A 25,000-nucleotide genomic window follows, 5' to 3' on the forward strand; every position below is an offset into this window, starting at 1 on the left:
ACAATAGTGTTCGGTCAATAAATACAGATATCGATTTTATCGCCCAGCCCTAGTTGAAACTTAATTAACTTGAGTTGACGCAACATAAAAATGTTTGTTGTCTTGATTTTTTTTTGTCATTACATTTTTTACAGTGTACTAATAACTTATAATTGGTCTGTGAAATGAATTCGTGTAAGTACTTGTGCTATGGTTTTACGTGTTTCAGTCTGTTTGCAAAAAAAGACTTTCTGACATACACTTACAATCTAAATTCACTTCATATTTTGTGTTTGAAATGACTAATGTAAAGTGCACCTACAATGCAAAATCAACGTTTGGAAGCTGTTTGGACAGAACTGTTTGTACATGGTCATATTGATATAATCACAGTCTTTTTTTTTTTCCCTGACATTAAAGGGCACATAGTTGACCTCTTTTTTATGATTTAATATTAATATTATGGTTCTTCTGAGTGTGTCAGTTTAGGTTCAGTTTAAAACACAGTTCAGATTGTTTTTTATAATGTGTTAAAAAGTATCATGTTGGGGGCGTGTCCACAGTTCGCTGATTTAGGGGTGTGTTGCTTCACATGTAAATTAGTTTCGGCTTCCCGCCCAAGGTAACAAGGGGGCGGAGCCATGAGCTAACCCGCTCTGTGTTTGCAACAGAGTCAGACAGGAAGACTGAGAGGAGCAGGAGTGAGAGGATCAGCATTCAGCCGTACTTGTGCGACTCTGACACAGACCAAGCAGAGAGTACAAAATCTTTTGTGTCTTTGTATAGTTTTACAGCCAACTGTGTGCTAGTTTCAAGTGCAGACGAGACTAATAACCACGCACACTGAATTAACTTTCACTGAGGCACCAGATGCGCCGCTCGAAGCTGCGACACGGCACACCAGACACTCTCTGTGGCGCGGCAGAAACATGAAGTGTCCCGAATCGTCGCGCCACGCATTTTTGAATTCTAAACATAGGTTTCTGCAGCGGTCCGCGGCGCCCAGCCGTCGACTTGAGTGTACCCTGATAGAAACCGATGTTTAGAATTCTAAAACGCATGCTAGTTAAGATCACAGGGAGCTTCTGGGATCGCGAGAAATGCAAACGGCTGAAGTATAAGGTAGACTCAATGAGAAGTACACATAATGTACACATAAGGTGTGCTTATATCACCCCAATATGACGGTCTATACACCATGCACATATGTCTGTCCAAACAGCTTGAAAAGTAGTTTTTTTTTTACCATAGGTGCCCTTTAAAATAGGGTCCTATTCCCTGTAAAATTGAGGCCCACTGCAACGTAACGTAGGAGTACGGTTTTCCCTGTCTACCAAATTGATTGACAGAAGTGTATTAACATGTCTCTGTAGAAACACATATACATATGTCCACTGAACAGGATTTGCAAAGAAACTGGGATTAACAGATCTGTTCCAACTCTCTGTGATCAGCTGCACCTCAAGAATGAGTTAAAAAAGACGTTTATAAAACAGTAATAAAGAAAAGACTGTAAAATCACTATGTAAATCATCATAACCGCTGGAATCACCACAGCAGCATAGTTTCAATATACTAAGTAGCTTCAAACACACAAAACAAGTCTCTCAGCGGACACATGTTAATTATCGTTCTCGCAATACACACCAGAAAAAATTGTGATATCATTTTAGGTCCATATCTTTATCTAAAGACCCAAGCCTCCAGCCATTTTTCCCAATACTTTAATGTTCTGTTTCCAAATCTTAAAATAATCATTCATTCATTCATTCAGTTTTTTTGGACTTAATCATCAGGGGTCGCCACAGCGGAATGAACCGCCAACTTATCTAACATATGTTTTACACAGCGGACGCCCTTTCAGCAATTGAATTGAATTGAATTGAACCTTTAAACTCACACACACACACACACACACACACACACACACACACACACACACTACGGACAATTTAGCTTATTCAATTCACCTATACCGCAAGTCTTCGGACTGTGGGGAAACCGGAGTACCCGAAGGAAACCCTCGTGAACGTGGTTCGAACATGCAAACTCCACACAGAAATGCCAACTGACCCAGCTGAGGCTCCAACTAGTGACCTTCTTGCTGTGAGGCCATTGTGCTATAAAGTAATCACATTCATATTATTTTTTATTAGCTTTTTGTAAGGCCTAAAATGACTCCCATGCTGTTTTAATGTAATTAAGAAAGAACCCCTATATGTTGTGTTGCACAATTGCCCCTTAAACTTTGCATATCAGTAATGAGCACAATATATCACAATTAGACACCAAGCAGCGTCGCCATCTGTCTATACTACGCATCGAGCTGAGAATTTATGAACAGGGACATGGTAAGTGACAAGGGTTATCATACAGAAAGCCTGATTCCATAGTTCCCTCTGAAATATGTCATGAAAGAAGCGTTTCAGCCATGGCTGGATTAAGATTTATGACACTGCAGTGTCTGCGTTTTCGAAATTTATCCAAAAGTGGTGGCGCATGTGGAATTGTCACACCCTAAAAACAGAGTATCCAGCAGCTGTAGTGTTGAGGTGGGTTTGCTGCAGTGCACTTGGTCTCTCTCTCTCTTTCCCTCTCTCCTTCTCTACTAATTACAGATCACTTGCCATGCACGCTATTCCCAAAGTAGGTGACACTGACTGACGCCTGTGTGTATGTGTGTGTGCCAGGTCATGTGTGAGGGTGTTTGGCTCTGATAGTGTTTGGAGTGGTGCTTCAGTGCTCTGGTGGCATCCGCCATCTGAAAGCGAGAGTCCCATGAATTATGGCTCCAGAGAGGCCTCGTTCAAGCCCGAGTCTCCAAACACACAGCTACAGGAAAAGGCTAATACATTTCATGTACTGTCATATGCAGCCCCTTGTTTGTGGTCTTATATTTTGTTTTTAAACTCAGTAGACTTTATTAGGTACAACTGTTTAACTGGTTGTTATTTCATATACAGTAGGGGAAATAAGTATTGAACATGTCACCATTTTCTCAGAAACCATATTTCTAAAGATGCTGTTCCCCGGATGTTGCTAACAACCGAATAAATCAATATATGCAAAGAAAACAAAACTAATTAGAGTACTTATTAGGTTATGTGTCATAAAATGAAATGACGCAGGGAAAAAGTATTGAACACATGAAGAAAGGGAGGTGTAGTTCGGCAGTGAAAGCCCAGACAGCAGCTGAAATCTCTCAGTAGTCCTTCAGTAACCCTCTGCCCTTCCTCATTGTAAATTAATATTAGCTGCTTTAATCCAACATCTACATTAGCAGGAGGATGAAGAAGAAACCAGGGTGGACATTTTAGCAAGACAATGATCCAAAAACGCTGCCAAAGAAACTCTCAAGTGCTTTCAGAGAAAGAAAATAAAGCTGTAGAATGGCCCAGCCAATCACCTGACCTAAATCCAATAGAAAATACAAAATACAGCTCAGATGTGATAGACCAGACCCACAGAAACATCAAGATTTTGACACTTGTGTGTAGACTCAAGCACCGTATTTCTAATAAACCTGTAATGGGAGTGTCTCTTGCCACACTTCGTTCCAATTGAGCACTGTTTAAACCAGGGGTGTCCAAACTCGGTCCTGGAGGGCTGGCGTCCTGCTCCAACTTCCTCCAACACACCTGCCTGGACGTCTAGTATACCTAAAAAGAGCTTGATTAGGTGGTTCAGGTGTGTTTAATTAGGGTTGGAACTAAAATATGCAGGACACCGGCCCTCCAGCACCAAGTTTGGACCCCACTGGTTTAAACAAAGCATAAATGACATCAAACTGGTTTCTTAAATAAGAAACCAGTTTGATGTCATTTATGCTTTGTTTAAACCAGTGGGGTCCAAACTCGGTCCTGGAGGGCTGGCGTCCTGCATAGTTTAGCTCCAACTTTCTTTAACACACCTGCCTGGAAGTCTAGTATACCTAAAAAGAGCTTGATTAGCTGGTTCAGGTGTGTTTAATTGGGGTTGGAACTAAAATATGCAGGACACCGGCCCTCCAGCACCGAGTTTGGACCCCACTGGTTTAAACAAAGCATAAATGACATCAAACTGGTTTCTTAAATAAGACATTAGCTATGTTTTTATCCACATTTTTATACACATTTTGCATTATCGCATACAAAATGCTTAATGGAAATGTCTAGACATGCATACATTTTGAAAATTTATACAAAAACATATGCGCATAACTAAGTATGTTAAACTTTTTATTTGATAAGTACAAAATTCGCAAAAACTAAGATGGAAACACTTTTGCCAAATTAATTCCAGTGCATTATAGTGTGTAAAAACGTGTGTGATGGGACGGAATAATGGACAAACCAGCAGGCTGACCCCATTGTAAAACATCTGAAATATTGTTTTAGTCATTCTGAAATGCCTTAACCATTTCAGTATCAGTGTTATTACATTTTAATTACTTTAAGAGTGTCTGTGCTCCGAGTCTCATGCCTCCAAATGCCAATAGGCGTTCATTGTGTGTCAGCAGTGTCCTCTGGGGCGTAATTTATTAAATAAGGAAAAGATTCACGCAGCTTCTCCTACTGCAGTTAATCAGGAAGTGCCGAATTTGTTCTCTTTGACACATTGGATGGAAACTGCTTCAATTGCTAATCTTATATGTGATGGTCCAGTTTTGCGCATACATTTCATTTGCATCTTTGGGTGGAAACATGGCTACTCATCATTACTCCCCAGATCTTAGGAGTAGCGTTGGGATGTGCTGGAATGGGAAATTGGATCATGGATGTGATCTCAGTATGATCTCCCTGATTAATGTGTCTTGTTAAAACGATGCTGCAAATAAGTAGTTCGGTTTCTTCTCTTTTCCTAGGGATTTGTATTAAGTTGTCCCAAAATCAGTTAAAACCGCAGTTGCGTTTACACTGTCGTCGTCTTGTTAAAGCTAATGAATGATTTGATGTAAGGCGAGGCTAATGTGGACAGCTCCAGACGTTGTTACGCTCACTGAGAATACAGCCATATCTGCTTCACTCAGGAGCTCCAGAACTGCGAGTCTTCAGCTACGACTTTGGTTGATCCCCCGTAGATCCCTGTATCTTGTTCCTGAAACCTTAAAGCTCTCGGTGACATTTGGATGTTTGATGTTTTAAAAGAGCTTGGGTCAGATGAGCAGCGAGACAAACCGGGATGATCTACAGTATCTTACCGAGTGCGTTCTGTTTGATTATAAGAGAGTTCCTTAAAGCCCCGTTATGCTTGTTTGGATGTAGCCCTTCATGTGTTGTGTAATTGAGCTCTTTGTGAAATGTAAAAGGTCTGCAATGTCACAAAGTGCAGCATAAATGGAGATCTCGTCATCTCAAATGAAAGAAGCAATCCTGCTCTTAAACAAGTAGTCAGTAATTATAGTCTTCTTGCTTCTACAGTCCTATAGGCTGCAACAAATTTGCATAAGAGTCAGGGACACGCCAAGCAAATGGTCAGTCTTTGGGCAGTATTGGATCATCACTGATGGTGCTTTCATACCTAGATGTTTGTTTGGGAACCTGGCTCGTTTGCTGCTTAGCTCTGTTCATTTGGGCGTATGTGAAACCCGCAATCGTGCTCTGATCAGTCCGAGACTGCCTAAATGAGGTGGTTTTAGCTCAATTGAAATAAACTCTAGTGTTTTGGCTCTAGTGAGAATGATCTAACAATCTAAGAAACTAGGCTATATCACAGTGCATTATGGATATGTATTAGGCAAATATACAGTATGGCTATAGGAGAGAAAGGTCAGTAGAGATATCATTCCTACCGGTAAATGTGTGTTTTATGTCGAATATATAATTGAAAGCATGTTGTCTACCTGAACTATTTAAATAAATTATATAAATGTTGCCTTCAGAACTGCCTTAATCCTTCTTAGCATAGGTTCAACAAGATGCTGGAAATATTCCTCAGAGATTTTGCTCCATATTGACATGATAGCATCCCACAGTTGCTGTAGATTTGTCGGCTGCACATCCATGATGCGAATCTTCCATTCCACCACATCCCAAAGGTGCTCTATTGGATTGAGATCTGGTGATTGTAGAGGCCATTTGAGCACAGTGAACTCATTGTCTGGTTCAGGAAACCAGTCTGAGATGATTCATGCTTTATGACATGGCGCGTTATCCTGCTGGAAGTAGCCATCAGAAGATGGAGACACTGTGGTCATAAAGGCATGGACATGGTCAGCAACAATACTCGGGAAGTCTGTTGTGTTGACACGATGCTCAATTGGTACTAATGGACCCAAAGTGTGCCAAGAAAATATCCCCCACACCATTACACCAGCAGCTTGAACCGTTGATACAAGGCAGGATGGATCCATGCTTTCATGTTGTTGATGCCAAATTCTGACCAGACCATCCGAATGTCACAGCAGACTCATCAAACCAGGCAACGTTTCTCCAATCTTCTATTGTCCAGTTTTGGTGAGCCTGTGTGAATTGTAGCCTCAGTTTCCTGTTCTTAGCTGACAGGAGTGGCACCCGGTGTGGTCTCCTGCTGCTGTAGCCCATCCGCCTCAAGGTTGGACGTGTTGTATGTTCAGAGATACTCTTCTGCAGACCTCGGTTGAAACGAGTGCTTATTTGAGTTACTGTTGCCTTTCTATCAGCTGGAACCAGTCTGGCCATTCTCCTCTGACCTCTGGCTTCAACAAGACATTTGCGCCCACAGAACTGCTGCTCACTGGATATTTCCTCTTTTTCAGACCACTCTCTGTAAATCTTAGAGATGGTTGTGCGTGAAAATCCCAGTAGATCAACAGTTTCTGAAGTACTCAGACCAGACCGTCTGGTACCAACAACCATGCAACGTTCAAAGTCACTTAAATCACCTTTCTTCCCCAATCTGATGCTCGCTTTGAACAGCAGCAGATCCTCTTTACCATGTCTACTAGTTTTACCTCTGATATATTTGGTAATGACTATGTCTCTGGGTGTCACCATTAAAGTGCACCTTTTCACTTTCTCATCTCAGAGGCTGTCAGGGTAGTTTGTTTGGTGTGTGTGTGTGGCTGAGGGAGTTTTCTTGATTCAGCATGTACAATCAATGTTGGTCTATAGTGAGAGAGAACTCTGATTGGCTGTTCAGCTGCGAATCAACAGGAACACAAAAACTAAAGTGACGAAACCAAACACAAAGAAGACCGCTGTCATTTCCGTTCCGTATTTTAGTGTTTCATTTATATAAATATCAGATATTAAGGGTAATTTTCCCAGAGATGGGTTGTGGCTGGAAGGGCATCCGCTGCGTAAAACATAAGCTGGATAAGTTGGCGGTTCATTCCGCTGTGGCTACCTGGATTAATAAAGGGACTTAGCCGAAACGAAAATGAATAAATGAATGAATTAAGGGTTGTTGAAGTATACAAAAAGGTCGTTAATTAAGATGTGTACATTTTCATGGCAAAACAATAAAATAAATGCAGCAGAATTTGTCGCAAAATTTGCAGTCAATTATTTTTGGCGCAAAAATCGATTATTTGTTTTGGGAAAGCTTTGTGGTGGGCATCTAAAGAGTTGCGTTGTATTCTCATCTTGTTTTGTGTAGTTTTCAGCTGGGTTTTGGCGTTTAGTTTTGTATAATAGATGCAGTATTGTAGTGGAAGCGCTTTTTGTTTTGGTATAATAGAGTGTAGAAAGGAAGATCTGTATATAATCTGGAATCTCTGGAGAGTATGGACAAGCCTGGGCACTGAAAGCACATCTTGAGACTCAACTGCATTCAGTTAAGCTCTGTCTGGCTGTTTTAGTTTTAGTGTTGACGCCCCTTTACACAGGCTCTTTTGGCAGCATAACAGTGACATCATCTGAGCATTGCAGCTAAGCGGTTCTGCTGTATTCTTCATTGAGTTTACTGAACCACAGCCGAACATGCAGGAATTCGTTCTGCTTTAGGGATGCAGCAACATTTCAGCACCTAAAACTCTTTAAAATAAAGTGCACTTTTGACTTTTTGTTAAAAATAAAAGCTCTCTGATCACAAATGTATTACTGCAATTCAGTCTCACATTTTATAACATGATTCAGATGCATACGTTTGATTAATAGCCATAATTCGCTAATTGCATATACTGTATACACATGAGGGCTATTATATGTTATCATACCAGATTAAATAAATTCTTTTGAACTGAGAAAGAATGTGAATCAGTTGTATTGGACGAGCAAAAATATCTAAGTTGAACTCGTCTCAAAGTCTGCACAAATATGCTTTTAATAATGTCAGGTGAAAGGTTGTTTTCAAATCCAGTCAACATTCAGAATTTCTGTTTTAGTTAATATATTAGACATTAGAATATATAAAAATATATATAAATTGATTACATTCAGTATGGGGGCGTGTGAGAGATCTGCAGAGTGGATGATCAACATCAACAGCCTGAGGTATCAAGACATTTGTGCTGCCCATTACATTACAAACCACAGGAGAGGGCAAATTCTCCAGCAGGATAGCGCTCCTTCTCATACTTCAGCCTCCATATCAAAGCTCCTGAAAGCAAAAACGGTCAAGGTGCTCCAGGATTGGCCAGCCCAGTCACCAGAGATGAACATTATTGAGCATGTCTGAAGTAAATTTGAGGCATTGAAGATGAATCCAAAGAATCTTGATGAACTCTGGGAGTCCTGCAAGAACGCTTTCTTAGCCATTCCAGATGACTTTATTAATCAGTGATTTGAGTCATTGCAGAGATGTATGGATGCAGTCCTCCAAGCTCATGATGGAGACACAATATTCATTCTGTTTCCACTGCAGCATGACCACATATTCTATACTGGACATTATTTCTGTTCAGTGACGAGACTTTTGTCTAAGCAAAGTCAGACCTTACTGTCCTAATGGAATAATTAATAATCAAGGCATGATCAGATATTAATTTGGTAAAATAAGCGTAATCTAGAGGCCTTTGCCTCTAGACTTTTGTCAGATAGTGTATATATAAGTACTTATATTTATAAATATAAGTATAAATAAAAAATATATAAGTATATATAAAAACATATATATTATTCATTTGACGGTAAACATTTCCCGTTTTAATTTACATATCTTAATGTATCTTTAGACATCTATCTTCATATCTAAAAGTAATTTTAAAACCCAAATTTAAACTACAATTAAAATGAAACCATATAAAATTTATATAAATAATATAAAATAATATAAAATGTCATTTATTTAATCAATTTAATGTATATAATTTTATTAATAAACGTTTTTTAATCATTTATAATGTATTAAAACAATCAACTTATATATATTATGTTAATATATTCATATAAGCTTTTTCCAGATTATTCTGTTTTGACCAATAGCTTAGGGAATGTCCACAAACAAGTGTATTTTCAAAAATGCTATTTTTTTTTCTACAGTATCGAGTGACTGAAACCAAAACTTTCTGAAAACTCTGGCCAGGGTGAAGATTTTCTGAAACTCTGGTTGTAGTGTTCACATGAACATACTGTACCCTGAGTTTTTGCTTTATGATGTCAGAGTGCACATTGTTTAGTCTATTCTGAATGGCCAGCATGGCTTGACTGAGCATATTCCGTGTCGCTCCCTCCACAGGACAGTAATCCGCCTCTATTTTCACATTTGCATTGACTTGTATGCAATTTACCTGCGAAAACACTTAATTCCTTGTTTGGTTTAAACTCAGCATAAGCGTCATTATTGCATTATTAAATTGAAAGCGCGGGTCGCCAATAGACAAGTGGTTAAGTGCGCCGACATATAGCACCATGGGGCTCACGGCAACCCGAGTTAGATTCCCGGCTCGAGGTCCTTTGCCGACCCTTCTCCTCTCTCTACTCCCAATGCTTTCCTGTCTGCAACCTCTACTCTCCTATCCAAATAAAGGTGACAAACACAACGCAATCTCACGGCAATTCGTAACTTTTTGATTTAGTGGCTAATTCGTATAAATATGTACGATTTAATTCGTATAATTTAGTACGATTTGCTCATCACCCAATGACGATTAGGGTTAGGGGTGGGGTTAGGTGCCACTCCTCCTTTTTAAAATCGTACATTTTCGTACGACTGAACTCGTACGAATTAGCCACTAAACTGACAAAACGTAAAATACGTCGTTTCCTCGTGAGATCAGGCTGGAAAAACCCCTAAAAAATAATTATTTTAAAATGAAAACGTGGAAAACTGATAATAAAAATACCTGTGGACAAACATGCGGCCTTACTATCAGCTTATCCTCTACACACACAATTAAAGTTTACAGCATGTCCCAGAAGAACCGTGAACTCATCACACTGATACATGACAATGTTCTCGAGGAGTTGACTTTGCAGTTGAAAGTTTGCAAAGAAGTCTTTGAGATGAGGGTAAATATCGTATATGTATTGCTCCTGCATGCTGAGTTGTCGCAGGTGGACGGACGACCTTTGACTCTTGGGCACACACTGAGCAGCAGATGTGACCAGATAGAAGAACATGAGCCTGACTTCATTAACCTCTGCATCCGTTCGCCACGTCTAATTAACACAGACGTTTGTCTTCTGCGTTCAAAGACTCTCCCATCTCCTCAAACACCCACTCAGAGTCTTGTTGGCGGGATGTTGGCCAGATTTACCATCAGGTTTCCCTGTCTCACGCCAAAGCTAAAATAATTAGGGTCTATAGCCAGCCTCACACTCTGCTTTGATTTTTATTTTGGTAATAGTCCTAAACGATTGTAGCTATGTCCACATATGTAAAATTGTCAGGCCGTAATTACTTATGTTGGCAGGACAAAATTAAGTTTATTGTGCACTTTTATTTTTTGCAGACCATTTTTACTTGTGAAACCACAATATAACATACTCCATGAATAGGGGTGTCACGATTCTCCAAATCCTCGATTCGATTACATTTTCGATTCTAAAGTCACGATTCGATTCGATTCTCGATTTTTAACAAAAAAAAATTTTAAAGCACAAGCTATGCCATTTTAAGACTTATATGCAATATAATAACATCTGACCTTTGTTCACTGAATGTACACTAAATGTGCACTGCTAAGACCTTTAATAACGTTCTGCTTCACATTATTGTACATGGTGGGCATCACCGTAGCTGTGAGATGCGTTCTACATGGCATTTCGTAGCGCGGTTCTAGCACGTTAATTAAATGCTGAAAACCGGAGTTTTCTATCACTGAATAAGGTCGCATGTCCGCGGCTATAAATACTCCTATCGCGCTTGTAATTGCCTTTGCACGTGTTGAGTTGCTTGGAAGTTTTATTCCAAATGAAGACGGGAGAGTAGTTTGTGTTACACTTGTCGGTTTAACAGATACATCTATGTTTTTGTGGTGCCTGCGGAGATGCCCGGCCATGTTTGTCGTGCTGCCGGTGGAATAATGTGGTATATGCACATTGCAGCGCTTGCAAATTGTGTTTTTTCTGTCGACAACATGAACGTTGTCAACATAACTCACTGGAAATCCAAAATACTTCCACACCGGCGACTTCAGTGAAAGAGGAGGGGGTTCAATTTCTTTCGATGGGTCTCCTGCGTCTGCAGTTGCCATGCTGTCTCGTGGCTGTTGTAGCTGTTAGGTTGACGCGCATGCGTGAGTTTTTTTCCGCTTGGCAAGTCAAGCTGCTGCTGACGTGACATGGGGCGGGGCAGCATCGACGATTCCATTTTTTGATTCGATAATCGAGATTAAGCATGAATTTCCATCGATTTCGATTAAAAATCAAAAATCGAAATCATGACACCCTTATCTATGAATGGTAATGTTAGAAAAAGTAAAAGAAAATGAATATATTTTTGAAGTTTAAGTATAATACACTATTAAAATGTTGTTTTTTGTTGTTGTTTATGAGCACAGTGGCACACAGTTCCAATTAGTCAAAGCACTTAGATCTGTAATTATTGTCAGTCCAAACTAGTTCTTGAAGACAGCACTTTTACCTTCATTTTTCATGTAGAAGAGCTTCCTCGGACAGATTATTAGAGAATTTGGGCTTCTTTAGATATCCATCATTATCAGGACAAACTCCAGCTTTAATATGAATTCTGAAAACTCTCAGGGCCCGGTCATCATTATCGTCTCCGCTCTAATAAAACACGATTGCCCTGCAGCTGTTGTTGCTACATTTGCATTTCACTAAGGCATCGCGCAAACCCTGAAGTCACAAATGGAGGAATTTAGCTTTTAAAACAAAACTGCAATGAGAAATAGAAGGTCAGAAACACGACCGTCGGTTATTCAATGGGATTCAGTCAGCAGTGCTGTGCCTGCTGGCTGTTATTAAGTCAATCAGTGTCAACTATTACTGCTTTTGTGCTCAAATGTGTATTTAACCAGTAGAGACACATCAGCTGAGCGTTTCTTTTTCTTTTATGTAACATTTGTACTGTGGATGCATCAATGTGCATTTAGCAACATGTTAAAGGGGACCTATTATACCTAATTTTATAAGCTGTAAATTAAGTCTCCGATGTCCCTAAAGTGTGTATGTGAAGTTTGAGCTCAATATTCCACACAGATAATGTTTTATAACTCTCTGAAACTGACCCTCCTATGCTTTGATCCCAATTATGCTGTTTTGGTGACTGTCGCTTTAAATGCAAATGAGATTGTGCGCTTTTCAATAGAGGGCGGAGCTACAAATGCCTGTGTGTCAGCATAGTGGCAGATTAAAAAACAAGACTAACGTCTTATGCTAATGAGGGAGATGGTCACTAATGGGCGGGGTTACCCCCTCGGATCACACGTACAAAGTGGAATGTCAATCAAAGAGTTTCTGCATAACCAGTTTTTAGAAGCTGGTTATATTTACAGACTGTTGCGACACAACTGTGTTTAAACCTCTTATAAAAGGGATTTTTGCATATTAGGCCCCTTTTAAACTATTTTTTCATAAAAGTGCCCCCTTCCACCCCCATGGTATTGATTTATAAACTGTTCAGTGACTAATAAGCAGACAGAATTTGCAATTATTTTGCTATTGTGGTACAGAATTATATATTTATATATATAATTTTTTTCCTAAATTTTAACACATTTCTAAAATTAATAGTTTTAATAACTCATTTCTAATAATTGATTTATTTTATCTTTGCCATGAAGACAATATTTGTAGTACATAATTTTTGACTAGATATTGTTCAATACACTAGTATTCAGCTTAAAGTGACATTTAAATACTTAACTAGGTTAATTAAAGTCCTTAAACTGTTACAAACAAGTAAAGAGCTGACGTTGCAATACAGTAGGTTTTATAGGTAGATGAATTGAAATTCTTTTTGACCTTGGATGGATGTAAACCTATTGTGGGAGACCTCTAGAGCACAATGATCTTTTTGAATAGCATACTAGGAGAACTTTAACATTGACAACCATTAGACTGCTAGTGTATTATCTAAATACCATGGTGTTTTCATCTGATGCACTCAGGGTTAACTGGAGCTGCATCTTAAACGCTGCCATACTGCAATGTCACTGCAGTGCAACACTCTCTCTTGTTGTACCTGCAGCTTCTCATGACGCCGTTAGCCCTGACAGTATGCTAGTGTAGTCTCAGAGAGTGACAATGCCTCTATTTTGTACCGCTCGCTGGATGTAGAGAGAAGGAGTGATGAGAGGAGAGGGGAAAAAATGAGTCTGTCCTTTTTTTTTTTTTTCCAGTCTCATAAAATATTGCTTGGTCAAAGCAAATATTTGGGCTGGGCAGAGAGAAAGAAGATGTTAGTCTGGGATAAATACAGCTCATCTCTCTCTCTCTCTCGCTCTCTCCTGTGTCCTCAGAACATTCAGCACCTGAACCAAACCTGCAGCCCATTAACTGAGAGATAGAGAGAGAGGGAGAATGAGCGAGGAAGGAGGAGGATGACTGACTGGGACTTTTATAGAGCCCTATCGTGCTTTTTTCAGATATTACATTTCATATAGTGTGTAGCGTAGCTGTTTGTGGATTTAAAAGGTCTGCAAAGGTTATCATCTCATAAAATAATGACAGTAATAGTCATTTCTGCTGTCGGAAATTAGTTAATGGTGATTTTAGTCTTAAACATCCCACATAAACAAAGGTATAATGTTTGTGTAATGTTTGCATTACTCTCAAACACTGTACACTTGAAAAATGCTGGATTGTTGTGACCAACATTGGGTCAAATATGTACAAACCCAATCATTGGGTTAAAAAGTTTAATATAAATTCAACTGACAGAAAAATCGTGTTTTATGTTCTCCCAGCGTTCGCGTGGGTTTCCTCCGGGTGCTCCGGTTTCCCCCACAGTCCAAAGACATGCAGTACAGGTGAATTGGGTTAGCTAAATTATCCGTAGTGTATGTGTGTTTATGGATGTTTCCCAGAGATGGGTTGCGGCTGGAAGGGCATCCACTGCGTAAAAACGTGCTGGATAAGTTGGTGGTTCATTCTGCTGTGGCAACCTCGGATTAATAAAGGGACTAGGACGAAAAGAAAATGAATGAATGAAGGAATTGTTTTATGTTTAATCCACTTGAATTTCTAATACAAATTTAAGTGGATTGAACATAAAACTATTAAGTTGTCCCAAAGAAACTCATGAATTTTGTAGATTCAGCTCATTTTAAATAAGTAGCATAATAAACAACTCTTGTAGATCATGGAAATATTCCTCAGAGATTCTGGTCCATATTGACATGATGACATCACGACTGCACATCCGTGATGCAAATCTCCCGTTCCACCACATCCCAATGGTGCTCAATTGGATTGATGTCTGGTGACTGTGGAGGCCATTTGAGTAGTGAACTCATTGTCAGGTTCAAGAAACCAGTCTGAGATGATTCACGCTTTGACATGGCGCGTTATCCTGGTGGAAGTAGCCATCAGAAGATGTGTACACTGAGGTCATAAAGGAATCGACATGGTCGGCAGCAATACTCAGGTAGGCTGTGGCGTTGACACGATGCTCAATTGGTACTAATGGGCCCAAAGTGTGCCAAGATAATCTCCCCCACACCATTACACCACCACCACCAGCCTGAAATGTTAATACAAGGCAGGATGGATCCATGCTTTCATGTTGTTGATGCCAAATTCTGACCCGACCATCTGAATGTTGCAGCAGAAATGGAGACTCATCAGACCAGGCAACATTTCTCCAATCTTCTATTGTCCAGTTTTGGTGAGCCGGTGTGAATTGTAGCCTCAGTTTCCTGTTCTTAGCTGACAGGAGTGGCACCCGGTGTGGTCTTCTGCTGCTGTAGCCCATCCGCCTCAAGGTTGGACGTGTTGTGTGTTCAGAGATGCTCTTCTGCAGACCTCGGTTGTAACGAGTGCTTATTTGAGTTACTGTTGCCTTTCTATCAGCTGGAACCAGTCTGGCCATTCTCCTCTGACCTCTGGCATCAACAAGGCATTTGCGCCCACAGAACTGTCGCTCACTGGATATTTTCTCTTTTTCAGATCATTCTCTGTAAACCCTAGAGATGGTTGTGCGTGAAAATTCCAGTAGATCAGCAGTTTCTGAAATACTTAGACCAGCCCGTCTGGTACCAACAACCATGCTACGTTCAAAGTCACTTAAATCACCTTTCTTCCCCATTCTGATGCTCGCTTTGAACTGCAGCAGATCGTCTTGACCATGTCTACATGCCTAAATGCACTGAGTTGCTGCCATGTGATTGGCTGATTAGAAACTTGCGTTAATGAGCAGCTGGACAGCTATACCTAATAAAGTGGCCAGTGACTGTATACGTATATATCATAGTTGTACTGCAGTTTTCTTTAAATTGCCTTGAAAGCACTGAAGATTTCCATGTTTAATGTGCTATATCTAGTCTATTGTGTTCTTTAAAGTCCATTGAAGTATATTTTGTTGGCTTGTATTGTACCACACAATGATACATGCATACAGTAAGATAATATTGCCATCTGATACTAGCACAGTGTTTCATTGTGAGAGTGTAAGCCACAAAAACAAAGCTTACAGAGATTGTCAGGGACAGACAAAACCAAACAAAATGAGGAAATCAAAGGGGGGCAATGAGGATGAGACCACCCTTAATTCAATTACCCTGCGCTCCCCCATAAATCACATCCACAGTGTATTATGACGCCCTGAATCGAGCCCGCTGTGTGATGGATATCAGATCCCGCTTTAACATGTCGTGTGCTGCCAGCAAAAAAACAACAAGACGAGCGTGTGTTTGGCTGTGTTATCTCCGTTTGTGAGGCCATGAGCTCTCACCTGCTATTTCCATCAGCTTTCTCTCGAGGCCTCGCTTCCTATATCACAAGTTAGAACAGGCAGCGCACATCTCACGAGGGGTTTCTGAGGTTAAGTCCCCTGCGCACGAGCTCATCTGACATCCTGGTAATGTAATCTAACTCGCACACTGCTCCACCAAAGCCCAGCGTGCCTGAGAATCTCCATCGCAGAGACAACAGTGTTTGTAAGTGACAGAGAAAACAGAGCACCACCAAATGAGTTCCTACGGTTGTTTCTAGCATGCCGTGTTGAGTTAGCATTAGCCTTGTGTGCACAATTTAGTCAATGGTCAATTTGGAGTGTGCTGTGTTTGGTAAATGCATGGGAATTGCAGGGATGCACCGCAAATGGAAACTTTGGCCGATACACTTTATATTTGTAAACCGATAACTAGGCCCAGAGTCTATTCAGAATCTGAACCCCATCATTGAGTCTATTGTTACGACCTTATTAAAGTATAGGAGTTCTTTGCTTAAAAGGTGTAACAAAGATGACCAAATTTTGGTAAATAATATTGAATTAGAACTAATTTATAAAAACAAACAAACGTGGAGAACACACTTCAATCCTCAGCCGCATTTTCAATCCGCATTTGTTTCATACAGTTTACAAAACCACAAAACTTTTATTTTTAAGTGTAGTTCATTTAAAAGTACAGATTTCAAGCTTAATCTAGATATATTTCTTATGTCTGTGAAACCCACGCGAACTGAGGAGAACATGCAAACTCCACACAGAAATGCCAACTGAGCCATCCGAGGCTCGAACCAGCGACCTTCTTGCTGTGAGGCAAGAGTGCTACCCACTGCACCACCGTGTTGCCCACAATAGCAATTCATCTACCGCAATAGAAATGTTTTACTTCATAAAAAGTATCTCTTCTCTGTGTGATAAATGCAAAGGCACAGTCGGGACCTATGGTCATATTTTTTGGTCCTGTCCAGAAGTATCTGAACTTTGGAACTGTATCTTCGCACTTTACTCTCAGGCTTTTGAAATGGACATTAAAATTGATGTGGAAATAGCATTGTTTGGGTGGTTAGGCCAGGCTCTAACTTGGTCTAAACATCAACAACTCTCTCTTATGTTTGGCATGGTGCTGGCCAAGAGAGTGTTTCTGATGGAGTGGAAATCCACGACGCCTCCAAATTTTTTTGAAATGGTTAGCTGAAATGGTTTCTGCCCTCAAGTTGGAAAGGTTACGTTTCTCTAGATTTTGCTAACAGAAGTTGTATGACAAAATATAGGGCCCCTTCCTTAGATGTGTAGGTTAATAATGTTTCTGTAATCATTTTTTTTTGGTAATAATATATATATTTTTTTAAATGTCATTCTATGTTGTTTCTTATTCCATCAGTCTGGCTGAGATTTCTTTATTGTTTTTTTTGATGGTGCTGTATAATTGCTGTATTGTTTGCTAGTGTTTTGGTGCATGTTCTAGTTGGTATAAAGGAATAACACAGAGACAAGTTTGTTAACATGTATATATGATGTACACTATTTGGTGTAGGCTTGTGCCGGTATTCGGTAATGCGATAAATCACGGTAATGAATATGCACGATATTGTTATCGCGGGCACTTCAAAATACCGTGAAAAATAATAGATCCGAATTTATATTCTTAGAACGCGCCTTAGCTTATTTTCCATCAACCGCTTGAAGAAACACTGAGTATATGCTGCGCAGAACTGATGCGCACTCTGATGTAAACAATCTCCACATGTTGAAGCACTGTGTGCACGCAGTGCGCGCCGCCGCTGCCACCGCACTATAATCCTCACACGAAGAAGAAGCATGGCGGAAGGAGGAACGCTGCCGACAATTTATCCCCCTTCAGCTTATTTTCCATCAACCGCTTGAAGAAACACTGCGTATATGCTGCGCAGAACTGATGCGCACTCTGATGTAAACAATCCCCGCATGTAGAAGCACTGTGTGCACGCCGCCGCTGCCACCGCTCTCTAATCCTCACACGAAGTAGAAGCATTGTGGAAGGAGGAACGCTGCCGACAATTTATCCCCCTTCAAAAAGGGTAAAGTCAGAGGTTTGGAAATATTTTGGGTTCCAAAAAAATGCAGAGGGATTGCTGATCGAAGACGGTTTCCCTTTGCACATTCACATTATATCATTCACATGATATAATTGATCAAGTTTACTTTTATATTGTGTATTGTTTTATTTATATTTATTTGTATTTAAATGTTTGAAGTACTTTTAGTTAATTAAAAAGTTATTAAAGTTACTAAGTTGATGAAACTGAAGTTTTTTGTGTTTTTTTACCTGTTTCTCTAGTAAAATGACAATATCGTGATAATACCGTATACCGTGATAAAAGCTCAATCAATTAATCGCAGCATGAAAATGTGATACCGGCACATGCCTAATTTGGTGTTATGTTTTTACAAAAAAAAAACTATATTCTATAAATAAAAACGTTCTAAAAAGTTGATCACAAAAACATTTTATTGAAAATATTTGTCATTTTTAAAAATGTGCTCTAAATCAGTGGTTCTCAAACTGGGGGTCGCGACCCCTGCGGGGGTCGCAGAATAATTTCAAGGGGTCGTGAGAGTGATTTAAAAATTGTGTAATTTTCAGTGATTATAATATATATATTTCAGTATTATAAGTGAAAGCTAATATTTTCAGATTTTATAAAGATATCACTGATGAATTCATAAAGTATTTAGGACACATTCAGGCACATCTTTGCACTTAAAACGCAGCGCTCAGGAACAGTTTAAAACTGTTGTCATGTCAACTAGCTGCAGTAAACAAAGCAGGCAACGCTTGTCCCGCCTTCGCGCTCTTCTTATTGGCCCACTGCGCTAGACTGAATCATTCAGTCAACGCCTTCTGCCTTCAGATGACAGGAGCTACAACCACGAAAATGTAACGCGCTGAAGATGAGAGAATGAAAACAACACTGACAGATTTAGTTTTAGAAACCAGCTAAAGCTACAAATAATGGCACATCTAATTACTGATCATGTGCTGAATGTTAATCCACCATCTACACTTTTCCAAGAGTGGATAAAAGACTTCCATTGGCTTCAAGTCTGCTATGAAAATAACTAAAGCATTCACTGTAAAGCCTGTGGGATGGAACTTTCAGGTAACAGTTTGCCACATCTACACATTTTAAGCATGAGAGGTTCTGTTTAATTCTTTATTTAATGGCCAGACGCTGTCAGCCATGCAAGTGGCAGCTATATGATTATTAAATGCTGTACTAGCATTGTTTTTTCTTATTCTTATTTTATTCTTATTGAATACATAAGGCCGGTGAGCGGTTCGTCCAAGTGTCTTTTGGTCACTCAATTATGCTATAAAAATGTGTTTTCTTGTGATAACGGGATTTCATTGAGACATGTTTTCCTCACACATGCATATATATATATATTTTGCTTGTTAGTTTTGATTAGTGTTGATTTCAAATGCAATAAATCTGTTTATAAAACTTAAAATAAGTTATTTTTATTGTTTGGATATGCTTTGGTAGTTTGGGGGTCGCGAGTTCTTGACGATCTTACATTGGGGGTCGCTGGCTTAAAAGTTTGAGAACCACTGCTCTAAATGACTATTTTGTATTATTGATAAAAATGTTATCAAACATTTAAGAAATAAAATGGATGTTAAGTCTCAACTCAAACCAAACACAGTAAAACCAGAAAATATATTTAAGTAGACTCTTAGGTTTTAGTTTTTTCCATCAGTTTTTTAGTTCTCAGAAAATTGGACCATTGTACCTGCAGAAACATGTGGAACAGTTCTTATAACTCAATATTTTCTCATTTTTCCTCGCAGCTACTATGCCATTATACAGTAGTTCCCGTACTGTGGTCCCACTCTTCAAACACGTTGTCCGTCACTGTCCTGCCAGAGTCTTCAGCGTGTCCCGCAGCCTGTCGACGGATGGCTTCGCTGCTCAGGCGCAGATTCATGAAAACTCTGTTCAACTTTTCAACCATGTCTACCCACGAGACGACATGACCAATGTGACAGCTAAAATCTTGTCCAAAGTCGGCTGTCAGCTTCACAACCGGCCTCACCACCCCTTGTGGCTTATTAAAGAGCGCATCAAAGACCATTTCTACCGCTCGTACGTGGGTCGCACCGGAAACCCCATTTTTTCTGTACATGACAACCTGAGGCCGGTAGTGACGGTGGAGCAGAACTTCGACAGCCTGCTCATTCCTGCAGACCATCCCAGTCGCAAAAAAGGAGACAATTACTACCTGAACCGCACACACATGCTGCGGGCGCACACCTCCGCCCATCAGAAAGAGCTGGTGCGCTCTGGCCTCGACTGCTTCCTGCTGGCTGGAGACGTTTACAGGAGAGATGAGGTCGATTCCAGCCACTATCCTGTCTTCCATCAGATGGAAGGAGTGCGGCTGTTCTCCAACCATGAGGTTAGAATTTTTGGGCTGCATGACATTTGTAATTAAAGTAATTAAACATATTCATAACTGATCAAACCATCTGTAAAACTATTTTTGATAGATAGATAGATAGATAGATAGATAGATAGATAGATAGATAGATAGATAGATAGATAGATAGATAGGTGGATGGAATGATGGCTGGCTGGATGGATAGATGGAATGATAGATGGAATGATTGAACAATAGATGGATAAATGATAGATACATGGATGGATAGGTGGAACGATGGATGGATGGAACAATAGATGGATACATGGATGGATAGGTGGAACGATTGATGGATGAATAGATAGATGGAATGATAGATATATGGAATGATAGAGGAATGGATGGATGGATAGATAGATGGAATGATAGATGGAACGATGGCTGGAAAGATGGATGGATGTATGCATGGATGGAACGATAGATGGCTAGATGGAATGGTAGATGAATAGATAGATGGATTGGGGATATATTGATAGATAGAATGATGGATCTATAAATGGATGGATAGATGGAATGATGGAATGATAGATGATGTTTACATAGATGGATAGGTGGAACGATGGCTGGATGGATAGCTGAATAGAATGATGGATGAATGGATAGATGGAATGAAAGATGGAACGATGGATGGATGGATGGATGTATGCATGGATGGAACGATAGATGGTTAGATGGAATGGTAGATAAATAGATGGATGAATTGGGGATATATAGATAGATAGATAGAATGATGGATCCATGAATGGATGGATAGATGGAATGATAGAATGATGTTTACGTAGATGGATAGGTGGAACGATGGCTGGATGGATTGCTGAATGGAATGATGGATGGATGGATAGATGGAATGATAGATGGATGGTTAGATGGAATGATGGCTGGAATGGTTGATGAGTAGATATATGGATTGGGGGATGTATAGATAGATAGAATGATGGATGGAATGATGGATAGATGGAATGATAGAATGATAGATGATAAATACATAGATGGATAGGTGGAACGATGGATGGATGGATAGCTGAATGGTTGGATGGATGGATAGAACAATAGATGTATAGATAGAATGATAGATTGATAGATAGGTGGATTGGTGGATGGATGGCTGGAATTATGGATGGATGGTTAGATGGAATGATGGCTGGAATGGTTGATGAGTAGATATATGGATTGGGGGATGTTTAGATAGATAGAATGATGGATGGATGGATGGAGAGATGGAATGATAGATAGATGGAATGATAGAATGATTGATAGATGGAATGATAGAATGATAGATGATAAATACATAGATGGATAGGTGGAACGATGGATGGATGGATGGCTGAATGGTTGGATGGATGGATAGAACAATAGATGTATAGATGGAATGGTAGATGGATAGATAGGTGGATTGGTGGATGGATGGATGGTATGATGGAACGATGGCTGGAATGGTGGATGGATGGTTAGATGGAACGATAGATGGATTGGTGGATAGATGGAATGATTGAGCAATAGATGGATAAAAGATAGATAAATACATGGATAGGTGGAACGATGGGTGGATGGATGGATACATAGCTGGAACAATAAATAGATGGATGGATAGATACGGAATAATAGATGGATAGGTTGAACGATGGATGGACAGAATGAATAAAAGTCTTTTGAATTTAAATGACAAGAGCACATGAGATCATCTCTAATAAATACTGAAATATTCCTTAAAAAGGAAGTGCTGTCTTTATAGCCCTGTAGAAATCTGTAGAATAGCTGTTTTATTTAAAGCGTATGTCTGTGATGAAGATGTGTTTAATGGCAGCACAGTGAGAGGTAACTTTATATAACACAGACGTGTTTTCTGTGTCTGCTAGCTGTTTGCTGGAGTGGAGAATGGTGAAGATCTGTGTTTGTTTGAGCGCGGCGGCCGTCGAACGTCTCAAAAGCAGGAGACGCACACGCTGGAGGCCGTCAAACTGCTGGAGTTTGATCTGAAACGGGCTCTCACGCGCCTCATGCAACACCTTTTCGGGGAAGGTAGGAATCCTGCCATGTTCAAACGTCTGTTTCTCCTCTTCCTCTGTCCAGCTCGCCTCAATCTTTGTGTTTCTGCAGATCTAGAGATCCGCTGGGTGGACTGTTACTTCCCCTTCACACATCCGTCCTTCGAGATGGAGGTGTTCTTCCAGGGGGACTGGATGGAGGTGCTGGGATGTGGAGTGATGGAGCAGGAACTGGTGCGCTCAGGTACTGGAGCATACTATTATATAGGGCTGAAGGCAGTGCTTAATTTGTAAATGAATAATTCCCGGAACAAAACCAGGAAAGCAGAGCAGTGAGGCTGAAATCATGTCGGGTTTCCATTGTCGGGCTAGTAGCAAAAGTTACCGTGACCGACGTCTACCAAACAATTTCAGTTTTCCTGGAACGTTGAATGGTGATGGTGCAAAAAAAGAGCATCACATTTCTGAACGGTCTTCTATATTGTGCCATATAACATTATAGGTCAGTCATAGATAATAAAAACATGTAGCTATAAACATAAGTCTTATGAACAATCACTATTCAGTTCACTTCACTATTCTGTGCCAAGTGATAAACGAACAATTAAATGACTCCCTCGGTCTAATCTTCAAGAAGAGCCCACGGTTACCTCTTCTGTCGTGTGTTCTGGCTGACTTGAGATCGCTTTGCTTCTGTCTCCCGCTATCCTGATCCATTTGCGCAGACTCATCTTCTCGATATCTCTTTTGATCAGGCTCTATATCAGATTCACTCGTGGTTTTAGCATTTCGATAATACAGATATTATTTAGGCTGGCCACTATACCACTGTTTATTTTCGCTGCTCACTGCTCGCAAAACCATAATCACCAACCAATGAGAGTGATTGTAAATATAAGAAAGCTGATTGGCTGAAAATATTGTTGAGGGCCAATAGATAAACGTGACTTGCTTATATATAAGCTATATAACTACTACTATACTATATATAATTACTACTATACTATATATAACTACTACTATACTATATATAATTGCAATTATACTATATATAACTACTACTAAACTATATATAACTACTACTAAACTATATATAACTACTACTATACTATATATAATTACTACTATACTATATATAATTACTACTATACTATATGTAATTACTAATATACTATATATAATTACTACTAAACTATATATAACTACTACTATACCATATATAATTACTACTATACCATATATAACTACTACTATACTATATATAACTACCACTATACTATATATAATTACTACTATACCATATATAACTACTACTATACTATATATAATTACTACTAAACTATATATAACTACTACTATACTATATATAACTACTACTATACTATATATAACTACTACTATACTATATATAACTACTACAATACTATATATAACTACTACTATACTATATATAACTACTACTATACTATATATAATTACTACTATACTATATAAAATTACTACCATACTATATATAACTACTACTATACTATATATAATTACTACTATACTATATAAAATTACTACCATACTATATATAACTACTACTATACTATATATAACTACTACTATACTATATAAAATTACTACCATACTATATATAACTACTACTATACTATATATAATTACTACTATACTATATAAAATTACTACCATACTATATATAACTACTACTATACTATATATAACTACTACTATACTATATAAAATTACTACCATACTATATATAACTACTACTATACTATATATAATTACTACTATACTATGTAAAATTACTACCATACTATATATAACTACTACTATACTATATATAACTACTACTATACTATATATAATTACTACTATACTATATATAACTACTACTATACTATATATAACTACCACTATACTATATATAATTACTACTATACCATATATAACTACTACTATACTATATATAATTACTACTAAACTATATATAACTACTACTATACTATATATAACTACTACTATACTATATATAACTACTACTATACTATATATAACTACTACAATACTATATATAACTACTACTATATTATATATAACTACTACTATACTATATATAATTACTACTATACTATATAAAATTACTACCATACTATATATAACTACTACTATACTATATATAACTACTACTATACTATATAAAATTACTACCATACTATATATAACTACTACTATACTATATATAATTACTACTATACTATATAAAATTACTACCATACTATATATAACTACTACTATACTATATATAACTACTACTATACTATATAAAATTACTACCATACTATATATAACTACTACTATACTATATATAATTA

General features: G+C 38.7%; 1 protein-coding gene across 1 annotated transcript in view; it reads left to right on the plus strand.

Moving 5' to 3' along the window:
• Window positions 1-25,000, plus strand: part of fars2 (phenylalanyl-tRNA synthetase 2, mitochondrial) — a 229,519-nt gene that overhangs the window by 51,717 nt on the left and 152,802 nt on the right. The window contains exons 2-4 of the mRNA XM_056450881.1: window positions 20,006-20,613; window positions 22,491-22,653; window positions 22,732-22,863. Of these exons, the coding sequence (XP_056306856.1) occupies window positions 20,011-20,613; window positions 22,491-22,653; window positions 22,732-22,863 (898 nt within the window). The 5' untranslated portion in view covers window positions 20,006-20,010. The remainder of the gene's footprint in view (window positions 1-20,005; window positions 20,614-22,490; window positions 22,654-22,731; window positions 22,864-25,000) is intronic.

This window comes from Danio aesculapii, chromosome 24 (assembly GCF_903798145.1).
Source record: "Danio aesculapii chromosome 24, fDanAes4.1, whole genome shotgun sequence".
Taxonomy (NCBI): domain Eukaryota; kingdom Metazoa; phylum Chordata; class Actinopteri; order Cypriniformes; family Danionidae; genus Danio; species Danio aesculapii.